The 15956-nt window shown below is 42.4% G+C and overlaps 1 protein-coding gene across 3 annotated transcripts; it reads left to right on the forward strand.

Moving 5' to 3' along the window:
• Positions 1-355: 355 nt before the first annotated feature.
• PROK2 (prokineticin 2) lies at positions 356-12438 on the forward strand. 3 transcript variants are annotated; one of them, XM_084832500.1, is made up of 4 exons: positions 613-745; positions 5373-5454; positions 6655-6780; positions 10345-12438. In XM_084832500.1, the coding sequence occupies exons 1-4, from the start codon at positions 738-740 to the stop codon at positions 10468-10470; spliced, it is 342 nt and encodes a 113-aa protein (XP_084688626.1). In that variant the 5' UTR covers positions 613-737; the 3' UTR covers positions 10471-12438. The 3 variants fall into 3 exon arrangements, with proteins under 3 accessions (XP_084688627.1, XP_084688626.1, XP_084688625.1); XM_084832499.1 differs by lacking the exon at positions 613-745 and adding an exon at positions 911-1326; XM_084832501.1 differs by lacking the exons at positions 613-745; positions 5373-5454 and adding an exon at positions 356-453.
• The last annotated feature ends 3518 nt before the right edge of the window (positions 12439-15956 follow it).

Here is a 15956-nt window from a genome sequence, read left to right on the forward strand (position 1 = left end):
GCCGAAGCTCTCTGGGCAGCTCACTTGTGTTCATATCTGTGGCTTTCTTTGTCAGCGAATCACTGCGCTACTCTTTGGATGTCCACTTGAGAGTGTCTCCTCTGTGTGATGAGATGTGCGTGTTTGTATTTTTATGTATTATGGTTCTTCGCGTGCGCGCATGTGTGTGTGTGTGTGTGTGTCTGTCCCTCTCGCCGTTGCCGGAGTAGCTGGCTGGGTGACTCATCTTGCTTCTGAATGGCAGCCCTGAGCTTTATAACGGCTGGAGCGGCCCCTAGCTCTGCTCCTCCTCACCGGTGCTGTTGCCCGGAGGGAAACCTCGACTGAGGCTCAACGCACAGAAAACTACAGACGCAGCCCGGGAGAGAGAAAGAGGAAGCCATGAGGAGCTTACGCTGTGCTCCCCTCCTCTTTCTGCTGCTCTCCGCGGGAGACTCTGCGGTCATCACTGGGGTGAGAGAGGCCGCCTCTCGGGGCAGGGGAGCTCTTGCAAACACGTTTGCAGACGCACATAAACAGGACACGGCGGGACGCTAGTTGTGCCGCCGACGGCTCCCGCGGGCGGGACGCGCGCGCCCGTGTGTCCCGCCTTTTGAGCCTGCAGGGTATTTTGGCGGGAAACGCGGGAGTGGCCATGAGCACCAGCAGCTGTGTCAGGCCCGGGCCGAACAGCGGTGTGGCGGAGAAAGCAGGGGTGGCCGCCTGCATCATGGGCTCCCCGCTGGGGAAAGCCACTGATGATGAGGTGCCGCTCGGCGTTTTCCTTGCGGAGGGTCGTGTGAGAGACCGAGAGCGCGTTCGCGCGGTGGGTAGGTGGTGCACTGTAGGGCGGGAGGATCTCGTCTTTCCTCTCCAAAGAAAACCCCCTCAGCGCTCTGGCGTTGTGCTCCTTTGCTTCCCTGGCGGGCGTGGTTTTCCTCTGGAGTTTTCCCACTGATACTCGCTAAATGGGATCCCCCGGAACGCTTGGAGTTGGCTGAGTCGGAGTCGACCTCCGTCCTTGGGGTGGGCTGGTGGGGACGGATGCGTTGTCAAGGCGGGGAGATCAAGAACGGGGGGGTGCGTGGGTTTTCGCTTGTGGGAGAGGGCAGGTGATGGAGGCTGTGGGGTGTTCAGGAGTGGAAGCGCTGGGAGGCGTTTGCCCGATTCCAAGTTGCTGAAGTTTATGGGGGCGAAGAAGTTGTTCGAGCCTGAAGCTGAGAGCTCTCTGCGTGCGTGCCTGGAACTGTCGTGGGAGAGACAGGATTTGTCCCCTCGGTTTTGTTACCAGGCGCAAGTGTATCTGAAGGGGTCTCCGCTCAGATGCTACTGGGAAAGGAGCGGGAGGTGCGATCATGGCAGCCGCCTCAGTTACTTAAGCTAATTTACAGTGCAATCCTATAAATGTCTACTCAGAAGGCCCAGTGAGCCTTACTCCCAGGTAAATGGGCATGGGATTATAGCCTTATGAATCTATTCCCGCAGGGGCTGTTTTCACACGGTTAGGCGGAGAGAGCTGCTGTTTTCCTTAGCCTCACAGCAGCAGAGCTAGTCTTTTTAACGCCGATTATTTCTAAGACTCGGGTGGGTCGGTGGGAGGGAGTTTGGAAGAAGTTGCCCCTGCTCTGCTGTCCTAACCTGAAACTGAAAGCCTCCCCGCCTCCCTGACCTTACCCAGTTGTGCCCGATTTGGAAGTAGCTAGGAGCCTTAGGCTGCAACAACTCTAAGGACTTACTAGGGAGTAAGCGCTACTGAACAGAGGAACGGCTGAGTCTATATAGGATTGCACTCTTAATTTGTTGGCCTGTATCCCTGCATGAAGAAGTTCCTATCGGAGATGAAACCTCTCCTGGGGTTGATTTTCCTTCCTGGAGTCCCCAGATCTACCAGATTTAATTCCTTCGACAGGCTGGGAAAGGTTTACTGAGCTTTGGGAGAAATTCTACCACCAGAGAATTTTTCTGCTCCCACCCCTGCTCCTTTCAGACCCATCTAAAATCACTCTCAGTTCCCTGTTGCCTTGCCAATAAACTTTTTATGTAATCGATTCTATGCAAAATTGGGAAATGGAAACGAGAGCCTGAGCTTCACCTTTGAAAGGTTCCTTTTTCTTTCCAAAGCTCCAAGCATGCATTCATCTGTGTACACAAGAGACTGAAAATCCAGTTGAGATTTTATAGACTAAGTAGATTTTTCTGCAAGTTAGATAAATAGGCTAGATAGATAGGAAAAGGAACATATTTATCCTTTTAAATATGTTTCTGCTCCTCCTTCTCCTAAAGACTTGTGCTAAAAAATAAAGTATAATAATGCGAACAGCTTAAAGTTTCTCCAAATATATTTTTAAACTGTTTTATTAATTAACTTGGCTCTGTTAATTACTTCTTCATTTTCTACATCTTTTGTCTGCTCTATATTGGATCCATTGTGCCTTTGATCTTTAGTGTTGAGGCTTTTACAACTTCCCTGTACATACTCCCCCCCCCCCCTGCAATTTGCTTCTATTGTTTAGTTAGGTGCTCATTTTCAAGGTCAAACTGGTGGAAGGAAAGTGAGGAGGAGGATGGAAGCCAACAACTTGGAGGAGGACGTACGCAGCAGTCAGTGCCTCTGATGACATAGACCATTAGTGTTATGGGAAAAATGAATGAAGGGACATAGGTGGTACAACCAGTGCCACATAGATTCCGCCCCTCTATCTCTCATATTACACCAATGGTGTGTCTCTTCAAAAGTGCTTAATGTGACATTATCCTTCTCTACTGCTTGGCAGTTGGCTCATCATGTCAGAGAATTTCTCCACGAATCTCGGGGAGGCTGAATGCCAGCGCATTCGGCCCCCTGAAATTGGTGTAGAAACGGTCTCTCCCCCCCCCCCCCCACTGGGACGGGACTTACCTTGCTCGAATGTCCCTGGTGGCGGTGGCTCTGGCGGCGGTTCGGCGGCGGCGGCCGGTCTTCCAACTGGCTGCCGCCATTTCCAAGTCAAACAAACAAACGTGATAGGCTACGTAAAGATTTACGTAGCCTATCACGGCTAGATTTTTAAAAAACACCGTGATAGCTTCTTTTTTTTTCAAAGTCAGCTGTGATAGGCTACGTAAATGTTTACGTAGCCTATCACGGCTGACTGCAGGGACGCAAACGGCGGCCATTTGCGTCCCGGCAGGAGACGAGGTTTCGCAGCCGGAGGGACGGGGCGCCTCCCCCCCCCCGGCCAGAATTTTGGCGGGGAGGGACAGGGCGCTTCCCCCCCACCGCGAAGCAAGCTTCGGGATCAGGTAAGGGACTTTCGTCCATCCCTAGTTGGCTGGCACTTGTGGCACAAAGAACTACAATGGCAATTTCAAAGCTGGTTCCTCCAACCAATTACTGTTCATATGTTGTTGTACTATTGTAGGACTCGTTTTAATTTCATTAATGTTAATGTCATCTCAAGGAAATGTGCTGAATTAGCACTTCTGTATTTATTCAGGGAGGGCACAATCCAGTCTATGCTCTCCTGCACAAGAGGGAATCCAGTAGCAGAGGGGAGTTGGTATGAGGGAACTTTGCTCATGGAAGTAGCATGTGCACAAAGCAAGAATTTGACAGGGAACTGGATTGTGTTCTAGAGTAGGATTCTCTCTCCTCCCCTTCCCCCTATTAATGAAAGAATAGAATGAACACATGCAATTTTAAAGTAATAAGTGTGTTTGCACCCAATAGCCCCTTACTTCCTAGGGTCATTTGCAGAAATGTTAACTCTTTAATTATACATTATTCAGCAGCAGCGTCTGCTGAATACTCAATAAAGCCAGACAACATATATGTGCTGATTTCTGACTGCAGTATTCTTAATACTTATGTATTCAACCTACAGACTCAACAGGAAAAAAATGATTGGTGGTCCCACTATATTTTCTGGTAAAATACTAGTAGATATAGGATTGCACATTTAAAAATAAATGTTTTATTTTTCATTAATGAAATTGTTGTTTGAAGCCCATGCTGTTTTCAGTTCAGACAGGAGAAGGGCTGCAAGAAGGGCAATGACAGGCCTACGCCTGATGTTAAATGTGTTTCCCACTGCATCATATGAGGGTTTAAAAAAATTTAATAGTAAGTGGAAGGGGGAGTTCCACTTTTAACTGGGAACTCTAGTGTACAGGGATGGGAAGGTTAACCCATCACTTCCCTTCCTGCCACAAACCTGACAAAATTGCCTCCCACTACTCTAATTAGCAAAAGGAAAAAGTTCTCGTTGGCACAAATGACAGCTTTTTTTTCTGTTGCTAATTGCAGCACAGGGACGAATTTTTGTCACCAGCTCAGGTAGTGAAGGAAGGCTTAGCCCACAACACCCCCCCCCAGTGCTGTTGTTCTGTCCCAATTAAAAATGTAATCACCCCTCATGCTTACTATTATATAAAATAAAACCGCATATTACACTACAGGTGCATGTTTAAAGTCACGTGTAATTAGGGATGACCTCCAAGTACGGTCACTGTGAGATGGAGAGTTGTCCTGAGAGGACCTCTGAAAATACCTTGAGAAGCTCTGTAAGAGGCCTAGAAAAGGAAGAGAACTTAGGAGGTGGAAAGGGTAAGATGAAGAAAATGGTAACGTTAAGAGAAAGGCTTTTGATCCACTGCTTTTGATCTTCCTAAAGCACCTAGCTGGCCACTATTTCAAAGCACACACAAAAAAATCAACGGCAACAATCCATTGCATTTGGTCTTGTTTTGTTAACAAAACACAATGTAAAGTGTAGCAATTATTGTACTGGCCAGGCAGTATAGAGGGATTCATTCTGTGCTGCAACTTGAGCTAGTAAATAATTTAACGCTTCTACAAAATTAAGAAGATATCTAAAATAGGGAAACGTAAAAATAAACTAAAATCCAATTAATATTTTACTATCCAGCAATTTATATTTTGTGGGATAGTTTTTCGGAACTGGTGTTGCATTCCTTCCCCATTGAGATGTAAACCCAGGTAACCTTATACCTCATCTCTGAATTTAATAGGAAGTTATATTCTTGAATTTTAGTATTACCATATAGCTTATGTCACAAAAGCTTATGTCAGAATAAATTTGTTAGTCTTTAAGGTGCTACAAGATTCTTGTTTTTGCTGCAACAGACTAACATGGCTATTCCCCCGAAAAACTATTTTGTTGTCCTTACTACTCAGCTGATTCTCATTACCTCTGTTTTCAAGTGAAGTTTTTTCACATTGTAAAGTTTGTCTTATGATATTCTGAAGTTTCAGTTGAGGTTTTGGAGGGCCCTTGGGCAAGAAATGGGCCCCCTCCCTCAGTGAGTCTACTTTCTTATCACCATTGTCACCAGCTGCGATTGCTCATCCACTTCATCCACTTTCTTATCATTGCTACTCTTTTGCTTGACAGGCAGAGAAACAGTAAGCAAGTAGATAGTGGCATCTACTGCTCCTCGTTTTCAGCACCACTGTTGTTTGGGCCAGAGCGAGAGGTGGGTAAACAAGCAGATTGCAATGGTGAAGAGGAGGAGAAGGTCCAGTGGGCCCTGTGCTAGGGTGTGGGCCATTGGCAGGTGCCCAGCCCTGCCTACACTTGACACTGGTCTTACTTCAGTTAGTATGCAGGGAAACAAAAATTCAATAATTTGTTCCAGTCATACCTTCAGAGAGTCAAGGTTGCTATAAAAATATAAAAAATTAAAAGAGTTTTCCATCTATTAGAAAGAAAAGAGTAGTTCTTCAGTTGTTGGGCCAGACTGGGTACATTTGCTCTTAGGACTGCCCCCAATAAGTGGTTAGAGACATTCTGATGGAAATATCTACCCTATCAACAAGACCTTTTCTAGGTCAGATCACCAACAGCTAGCAGGTGATCACATGTCATAATACTTTTTAAAAATCTGCATAATTTGTTTAGATGTACTGTACATAGCACCCGACTCACCTCATGAAAATGCCATGTGCTATGCTTTTCTATGACATAAAAGATAATTGACAACCTGTTGCTATGGCTATTAATCAGAGTAAAATAATCACTGACCCATCATTACATTCTATCTGGCCTCCATACTAACAGAAAATAATATAATTTCCTAAATCCGGCTAAAGACATAACTAAATAAGCTCCACTTGACTTGAACTGGACCTGGACCAGAGGTAACCTTTGCCTAAACTAAGAAAAGGGTGTTTGAACACTGACAGCATCTGACATTTGATAGGTGGTTTCCACTCATTTGGTAATGTTTTAATTACTGATTTTTTGGCAAGTCTGAATCGCTGGACAGAATCCAGTGCTGCCCTTGCATGCTGGCCACCCCCACCACTTTTGGTTGGCAAGTGGCCTGTACTGCTTGCAGAACCGCAGTTTAGCTCACATAAGTGAGCTCTGCTGACCTGCCCCCTTCCAGTAACAAGTGTTTCCACTTGTTTTGGGGCTTGCTTCCAGAAGCACTAAATGGGCAGCATTGGATTCTAGCTACTGTCTTTTAAGAATATAATGTGAATTATCCAAAGTATCATTTTAAGATACTGGTAGTTGCTCGGATTTCTGTCTCCACATTGAAGTTTCCTCGTGTAAGCAAACCCTTTTAAAAATTCAAGCTTTTAGATATATGAGACGGTAATGGAACAGCCTAGGATATTTTTAGTAATTTTGTTTATCTAATACTATGTGTCTATTTATTATATTTAAGGCTTGTGAGAGAGATCTGCAGTGTGGTGGAGACATGTGCTGTGCTGTTAGTCTCTGGATTCGAAGCCTTCGAATGTGTACACCCATGAGCAGCTTGGGAGAAGACTGTCATCCTTTGAGTCATAAAGTTAGTATGTTATTCTGGTACCATGTGTGATACTCTAACTGGCAGGGTAGAAGGAAATAGGAATATATTTTGTTGTAAGTCAAACTGCATAAAATATTATCCATTGCAAAAGTGCAGGAACATATACATTACCCAGGAAGTTGTCTTTTTATGGAAATAGCATCATAACAACATACGCAAATAAAGATATTACTGTCGGTACTATTCTGTAAAAGATCTATGACTTTAAAAAGGTGCAGTGCTTTTCTCCTGCGTTATAGAACATGATCAGTATTTTACATTTAAAAGTATATTTACTCTTGTCTCCTTGTAAGTCACTTGTGATAATTCACGTTTATGCTATTGATTTCTGGAGCTATTACTCATTTGAGTAGGCAGACTTCAGACAATCGAAGCTCTTAATTTCCTTCTTCCAGACAGAGAAGGCAGACCGCTTCTTCTCTTTTGAATATTATCCACATAAAATATAATTTGAAACAGCACACTGCTTAGATACTAGAGCTTTTATTCTGAGCATGCTGACCTTTGTTTTCATCCTGCTCCTAATTACCATTCATCTGAGTCATGTTTCCACAATCTGCCAGTACTGTGTGACACAAACATGACTGAAAGTTTCTCTTGTAATACCTGTACGTATTCACTATTAGGCAAAGGGTTTTTGCTTAGATCTGAGACTGCTACAACCCAGTGATGGAGTTCCTTTTAAATTTTTTGCTAATTCCAAGAAATTCCTTTCACACTCAAGGTTGAATCCAGAAGATAAGTTAGTTGTATTTAATTCCCATTGAAATCAATTGGACTGAAGTCATGAGCAACTTGTACCATCGGTTTCAATGGTATCTATCTTAGTCTAGAATCTAGATAAACACACACACTGTTAATATAAGCTTTTAAGGGTGCAATCCTATGCAAGGTTAGACAGAAAAAAGTCCTACCACCCCAGCGTTCCCCAGCCAGCCATTTTAGGATTGTGCCTAAAATGCTCTTTTTGATGGAGCTGCTAACATGCATTAGATTGTTAGTAATACAAGTAGAAATAAAATCTTGCAGGTACTTATAGTCCCGCATGCTTTCCTTTAACCATGCCGTTTAGTACCACCTGCTTTTGTCTATTTCCATGCCCTTTAAAGAAACATATTGGAAAGAATATACTATTAAGGATGCAATCCTATGCATGTTTAGACAGAAAAAGCCCTACAACTCCCAGCATTCCCCAGCTAGCATGGCTGGCTGGGGACTGCTGGGAGTTGTAGGCCTGTTTTGTGTTTCAACATGCATACGATTGCACCCTAAGAGAAGTATCTTGGTGCATATACAGAGTGCACTTCTCTCACTAATAAGCAACTACAGCTTGTTCTCACACACTTAGAATGATGGAACAAGGCTTCTTTCCAGAACAGATGTCAGGATTCCCACACAGGCCTCTTTTTTTTTTAATTAGAAATTAAGCATGGCTCCCATTTCCTTTGACAAGATTTTAAGAACACTGTCCCAAAGTGCTTTTTTTAAAAACAGTTAAGGCTCATAGTTTGTGGTTGTACTCTCTTACTAGTGCTAAACCTTATGCCTACATTCTGTAACTGGCATACCCACAGCATCTTGTGCATGTAATTACTGCATTTATTACCCCACCCCTTTTGTTAAGGATATAACTCAGTTCCAGCTTCTATCTTAATAATGGAGCCCTCCATGCTTCATGTAGCTTTTTTTTCTAACTCTGGTGGCAAAATGACCTTCCGGCCTTAAATGGATGTGAAAAACTTAAGATGTTAGCAAGATCAAAACGACAACAATTTGATTCTCCTTTTCAATATAGTACCTTTGTGATTCATAAAGGTTCTCACTACTACCCCATGTGGGAAGCACTGGTTCTTCTTTGTAGGATTGTGTCTGTGCAGATGAGTAGGACCTTCTTTCTATAAACCTCAGCGTCTGAGAAGGCACTTTCCTATTTCATCTGACCTAAGCATTTTGTTCCCATTCCGTGAGATGAGGGGCAGAGCCACTACCTTCCAGCTCAGTTCCTTTTCAGTCTGCTGTTGAAGCACCGGCAGGAAGGAATGTCACCCATGACATTTTCTTGAAACTCTTGACATTGCTTTGTGCCATTTCTAGCTTCTGATGTCAAGCCATTTACAATTCCCTGAAACTAGTCTTTACAATTCAATAGCCTCGAAGCTAAAATGGCTAATATGTTCAGGATTTCATTTGCCTTTAAATATTATTTGTAGAGGTTGCTCAACTATTCAAAGTGTCGAGTGCTGTAGTTCACCGTTTTCTGCTGGTCAGGTACAAAGCGGACATCTTCAATTTCTATTTTCCCATACTCTCACACCATTGTATTTAAACTTATTCTGCAAGGACAAGCCTAAATTGAAAGGCAATTTTGGCTTCATACTAGATTAGACTTGGGCGCCCTTTGTTAAATCACACATGAATAGCTTGTAAAGTGGACCACTAGCTGATATAAGATGATCAGAGATTGCTGTAGGACTTTTGCTTAAGTCAGAACATGGTTTACATTTTAGTCTTTTAGATAGGACTGTGAGTTCTTCATTTAGCCTTGTGTATTTTACTGCTCTGCCTTGAAATTTGCACAATTTCCCCTGCCGTTTTCCTGCTCTGCCATGAAATTTGCACAATTTTCCCCTCCATTTTACTACTCTGTCTTGAAATTTGCATATTTTTAGCAATCTCCCTCACTTGTCTGCCTTGAAATTTGTGTATTCGCAAACTTGTCCTACTGTGGACCTAATTATAACTGATAATTTTTAAAAGACGTCAGCTCAAATGACTTCATATGTATTTGTATAGCTTACAGCATAGCAGAACCTGATTATGACTGGAGTTGCTGAGTTTGATTACAAGTAAGGCATAGCTTTGAACTGTGAATAATAAATCCAACTTCTGACAGAAAAAATCCATTTAGTTCCATTGAACAGAGCTATTATATTCTAAATATGGACCGAAGTTTACATGCACCATGAAGAAAAATTTCTGAAGAGGTTGACAAAGATATGTTATAGATGGTCTAAGTAAATTAATCCTGTGTGCAGCAGTTAGGTTAGAATATTTTTGAGGGCATATGCAAGCTTACAAGTTTAATGAAGAAAAGTGCCCAGTTCCAAAGCTGATCCTGTTGAATCTGTGTCCTTTCGTACAGTCGAAATGACAAGTACGGATGTCCCTATTGGAAACCCAATAGGGACATCCCAATCTGAAGCAAGGTGGCATATGTAAGATAGCATCTACCAACTTTATTAGGCTTTGAATTAGGCCTTTACAAAACTGTGATGCTTCCTTAATCATGTATACCACCCTTACATTTCTTTTGTAGTGGTAATTTAGTGCAGAGAGGATCGCTGTCACATTATGTTAACAATATACATCTATATAGAAAAACAATGCAGTCGACCTAAAAGATGATAGAATATGTTGTTTTGAATCTCCATGAACCAGTTTGATACCAGTGTGGAAATTTTAGGGTTAACAGTGGGTGCTGGAACTACTTATCGTCTAGTTTTCTTGTCTCAGTTTTTTTCAACTTTAAATATTTGTTTCCAGATTCCATTTTGGGGAAGGAGAATGCATCACAGCTGTCCATGCCTACCTAACTTGGCTTGTGTCCGGATTTCCCCTAGCAAATACAAATGTTTACCAGACTTCAAAAATGAAGATGTGTTTTTTTAGCAAAAACATAGTGAAGGATTCTGTATCATTACTTATTTAATGTATTAAGACCCTCACTTGTTATTGTGATGAAGTTGTTTGCCAGAGGAAATTTTCTAACATACTTTCTTGCCTTGTAAACATTAATATTATTAAGATACCATCGTTAATAGCACCCAAGACATTTGCAGCTAGACGGTTCTGGAGAATTCTATATATTTCTTTCTAGCAGAACAAGAGAAAATGCGCTGATGTTAGGGTGGTCAGGTGTCCTATTTTACAGGGGACAGTTTTGTAAAGATGGATAAGGTGTCCAGTCCAAGTCTGATTTAAAGTCCAAGACTCCTAAGGAGGGAGAGCAGGGGCCTTGAAGTTGCCCAGCAATAGTTAGTACCTGGACAAGAGCCTGAGCAGGCACACAAGTCACCTTGTCAGTCTTCTCCACTATGGTGAGATACTTTGTATTTCTATTTAAATTATAGTTGGTGTCCTATTTTGTACTCTCTTCTGGTGATACAATTCCTCTTTTTTAGCAGTGTGTAAGTAGCCAGCTTTCCTGCGACTGGTGACCTGTCAGGCTGCGTTCATGCTATCATCCATGTATGGCAGAGCACTAGAGACCCAATAAATCTCTTGGTTTTGCCAAGAAACTGGAAGGCCCCAATGCATGGTGGGTGGGCTGCATTTAGCTAGATGGGTCACAAATTGTGCAGGCATGTGCTGTTCTAAAGAAATAATACGGCAACTCTTCTCTGATAAAGTCTGGTCTTAAGGTTCCTCAGCAAAGACATCTAGAACATTAAGCAAGAATTACCGAGTCAGTTTACATAAATAGGACCAAGTATTTTCTGTATCTATTAAGCTTGATTGACATATTTTGTACAGCTGTACAAAATAAATTGCTTCTAGTATTAAATTTCAGTTACACATTTGTTGTAACCATTATACTACTTTTAGATTAGACAAAATTTTACTTTAAAGTAAAACATGTTTTACTTTAAACTATGTTTTTACCTTCTTTAATGCTGAGAAATCTGCACCATGGTGCTTAATTTTTTAAGGCTATTTTAAAAATCTAACAATTATCTGAGTATGAGAAGAAAAATAATTGTTTGAGTTTTATCTGGCATACATTAGCAACTTTTCTGAAACTATGTGTTTGAAAGTCTTTTGAAGTACCTGACTTCTTGTTATGTAAATATATTGATATTACTATGCAACAATTCTGTATCAGAATAATGGCAGTATGACATTTTATTTATTTAAAATTATATTATTATTTTTGCACAGTGGTATTTGATTTTTATTCCATAAAAGGTACTGTTAGCTACAAACACTAAATTAAGAAAAAAATGTATTGATCGTTGTGTACAAATACATGCACTACTGAAGATTTCTAAGGAGACTCACTAGCAAATTTGACACAAGAACCTCCTTTATAGTTCAAAAGGCAATTTATTAGTTGACATCAGTTTCCTAGGCATATGCCTTTGAGATTCAAAGGTTCATGAAAAATGGTAAAACTTCATGGAGGTCTTTTAATTCTTTTCTTAGCTCCTCTTTTTATGTGTGGTCAGACACAAACAAACAAACAAATTAACATGATAATCCTATGCATGTTTATTCAAAAGAAAGTCCCACTAAGTGCAGTGGGACTGACTCTAAACTAAATGTGTACAGTATAGCAGTGTTTCCAAACCTGGTGTCCTCCAAATGTTTTGTACTTCCATTCCCATAATCTCCTGCCAGCATGACCAGCATGTCAAGGACAGTGGGAGTTTAAAACACCTGGAAGGCATCAGGTTGGATAAGAAGGATTTATACTGTATGTACACTGAATAGGACTGCAGCCTAAGAAACTTTGCTCCTTGCAACATTTTGCTTTCTTCATCTTCTTTGTTCAGAGATTAGTGATCTCTAATGTTAAAGCAAATGTGAACTGTTTCTGTGAATAATGTTTCTTCATAATAAAAGAACCTCATAGATTGGATTACCTTCTCAGTGCACGTGAAACTTGACCCACCTGGGCACGGGCCCTGGATCTTTTTGAGCTGTGCCCCAGATCTTTTGAGCTGTCCTAATTGCCATTTTTAACATTTTTCCCATTGACTTGCATTGGAAAACAGAAGTGGCCATAACTTTTTTAGTTTGTATGATAAATCCATGAAATTTGGCGACCTTGTAGCCCCCCATGGATGTGATTAAATCTGCCCAATTTCAGGCAGGTAGGCCCAGTGGCTTTTGTGCTAGCCGCAGGTAAAATTTGCTTTTTTCAAGACAATCTGTCAAAGTAAAGAGCTATATTTTTTTCTTGTGCTTCCACATACGTTCATGGAATTTGCAGACCTGGCAGCCCCTATGGAGCTGACTGAACCTGCCAGATTTCAGACAGTTAGGTCCAATGGCTTTTGTGCTAGGTATGCGTAAAGTTTCCTTTTCTCAAAGACTAAAACAAAAAGTAAAAACTATCAAGCCACACAGGGGATTAGAGATCCTAATCAGAAGGTGTTTAAGGTGACTATTAGGAGGTCACTATCTCTAATCTCTGGTGTAGGGTTTTTTCTGAGGTGCAAAAAACCTCTCTCCCCCAACTTTTCTGTTCTTACATGCCCACTGTTGGGAGCTTGCTTGCAATGAAATTTTGAAGAGGGAGAAGGAAGGGAAGAAAGAGCTCCAGGTGAAATACTGGTATTTCACACAGACACAGCATCTGATTTTACTGCCCCAAACTGGAATCTTTGGCTTCTGCAGAAATTTAGTAGCTTCAGTACAGCAAAGGATCCAATCAGCCTCCACAAACTCCCCCCCCCCCGCTTTAATTTCTCTTAAATAGCTGTAGGACTCAAATTATTCCAAAAGGAGGGCTAGGACTATGTGGCGTCATGATTGAGGAACTGCTGTGGCTTTTAAATAGGATATGCCAACAAATCTGGAACACTCAACAGTGGCCACAAGACTGGAAAAGGTCAGTTTACATTCCAATTCCAAAGAAGGGCAACGCCAAAGAGTGTTCAAACTACCGCACAATTGCGCTCATTTCACATGCCAGCAAGGTGATGCTCAAAATCCTACAAGCTAGGCTTCAGCAGTATGCGAACCGAGAACTACCGGAAGTACAAGCTGGGTTTCGAAGAGGCAGAGGAACTAGAGATCAAATCGCCAACATTCGCTGGATCATGGAGAAAGCAAGAGAATTCCAGAAAAACGTCTATTTCTGCTTCGTTGACTACCCTAAAGCCTTTGATTGTGTGGATCACAACAAACTGTGGCAAATTCTTAAAGTGATGGGAGTACCAGACCACCTTACCTGTCTCCTGAGAAACCTGTACAAGGGTCAAGAAGCAACAGTAAGAACCAGACAAGGAACAACCGATTGGTTCAAAATTGGGAAAGGAGTACGACAAGGCTGCATATTGTCACCCTGCTTATTTAACTTATATGCAGAGTACATCATGACAAACGCTTGGTTGGATGAATCACAGGTCGGAATTAAGATTGCTGGGAGAATTATCAACAACCTCGGATATGCAGACGATACCACCCTAATGGCAGAAAGCGAAGAGGATCTAAAGAGCCTCTTGTTGAGGGTGAAAGAGGAGAGTGCAAAAGTTGGTTTGAAACTCAACATTAAAAAAACGAAGATCATGGCATCTGGCCCCATCACTTCCTGGCATATAGAAGGGGAAGAAATGGAAGCAGTGACAGATTTTACTTTCTTGGGCTCCCAGATCACCGCAGACGGTGACTGTAGCCATGAAATTAAAAGACGCTTGCTCCTTGGGAGGAAAGCTATGGCCAACCTAGACAGCATAGTAAGAAGCAGAGACATCACCTTGCCGACCAAGGTCCGTCTAATCAAAGCTATGGTTTTCCCAGTAGTAATGTATGGCTGTGAGAGCTGGACTATAAGGAAGGCTGAGCGCCGAAGAATTGATGCTTTCGAACTGTGGTGCTGGAGAAGACTCTTACGAGTCCCCTGGACTGCAAGGAGGTCAAATCAGTCCATCCTAAAGGAAATCAACCCTGAGTGCTCATTGGAAGGACAGATAATGAAGCTGAAGCTCCAATATTTTGGCCACCTAATGCGAAGAGAAAACTCCCTGGAAAAGACCCTGATGCTGGGAAAGACTGAAGGCAAAAGGAGAAGGGGACAGCAGAGGATGAGATGGCTAGATAGCATCACGGATGCAATGAATATGAACTTGAGCACGCTCCGGGAGAGAGCGCAGGACAGGAAGGCCTGGCGTGCTATGGTCCATGGGGTCACGAAGAGTTGGACACGACTGAACGACTGAACAACAACAGTTTTTTAAAAAGCTAGAAAAAGCCCTCAGCCACCTCAAAGTTCATTTAAGTACGTGCAATCCTTGCAAACCCTGCACAGCCTCCTAAATTCCTCTGAAGTACTACCTCTCTGAAAGGAGCCACTTGGCTTAGGGAATTCTCTCTACCCTCCACCCCCATGCACATTTGCAATCACCATTCTTTCCTCCCCTATCCTGTCCTTTCCTTCTTTCTCTTCTTTATTCAACCCAGAGCATATCTTGGGGAATTCTTAAAGAGAATTCTCTTCCATGGGCAAGATAAGTTCTGAGCTATATTTGACTTTATACAAGAGGGTTGGTTTTTCTCCTTCTCAAGTCTTTGAGAAAAGTGGGTTCACATGGTTGCAGAGAAACAAATCTGGGGCTGTTTTGTTTGTCAGTTGCCATTATCCAGCAATAGGAAGGGCTGTAGCTCAGTGGCAGAGCACACGCTTGGCATGCAGAGGGTCCCAGGTTCAATCCCCAGCATCTCCAAGGTGGGCTAGGGAAGAATCTTGCCTGAAACCCTGGAGAGCTGCTGCTGCCAGTCAGTGTCAACAATACTGGGCTAGATGGACCCAGGGCCTGACTTACATAAGGCAGCTTCCTATGTTCCTATGAACAGAAAGCTTTAATAGAAATAGGAGTTTGGGCTTTGTTTTTTAAGTGGAGGGGAGATAAATACTGCTGATTTCTACAACCCTATGTATGCCTACTCAGAAGCCCCATTATGTTTAATGAGGCTTACCCTCAGGAAAGTGTGCATAGGATTCCAGCACAAGTTACTTTTGCAGGGAGGTTTGAACCTTGATGTTCTGCATGTTTACTCAGAAATAAGTCCTGAGTTGTGAGCATGGTACTGCAAGCTTAATACTGTGCCTACCCAATTCCATCTAATGAGTTGACTACCCTTTCAGCTCAGTCCTATGCATGTTTTGTCATTTGTGGGTTTGGGATTTTTTTTTGCATGAACTCTAGCTTCAGTGGTCAGGGAAAGGCACTTAGAACATTCTCAGAGTTTCTCCATAACTGAGCCCTAGTTTTGAAAACAGACTCATTGGCTGAATCCTGGTGAAGTCTTGGCACAAATGAAGTCATGGGGAGGAAGATACAATGAGAGCTTCTGCAAAACGAGGAGGAGGTAGAGAAGAGTTGCACAAAACAAGACATCTGTTTTTATGAAGAGTTGCTGGAGGAAGGTAG

The sequence above is a fragment of the Heloderma suspectum genome, chromosome 2 (assembly GCF_057233095.1).
Source record: "Heloderma suspectum isolate Gila_16-S chromosome 2, 16-S_ref, whole genome shotgun sequence".
NCBI lineage: Eukaryota > Metazoa > Chordata > Lepidosauria > Squamata > Helodermatidae > Heloderma > Heloderma suspectum.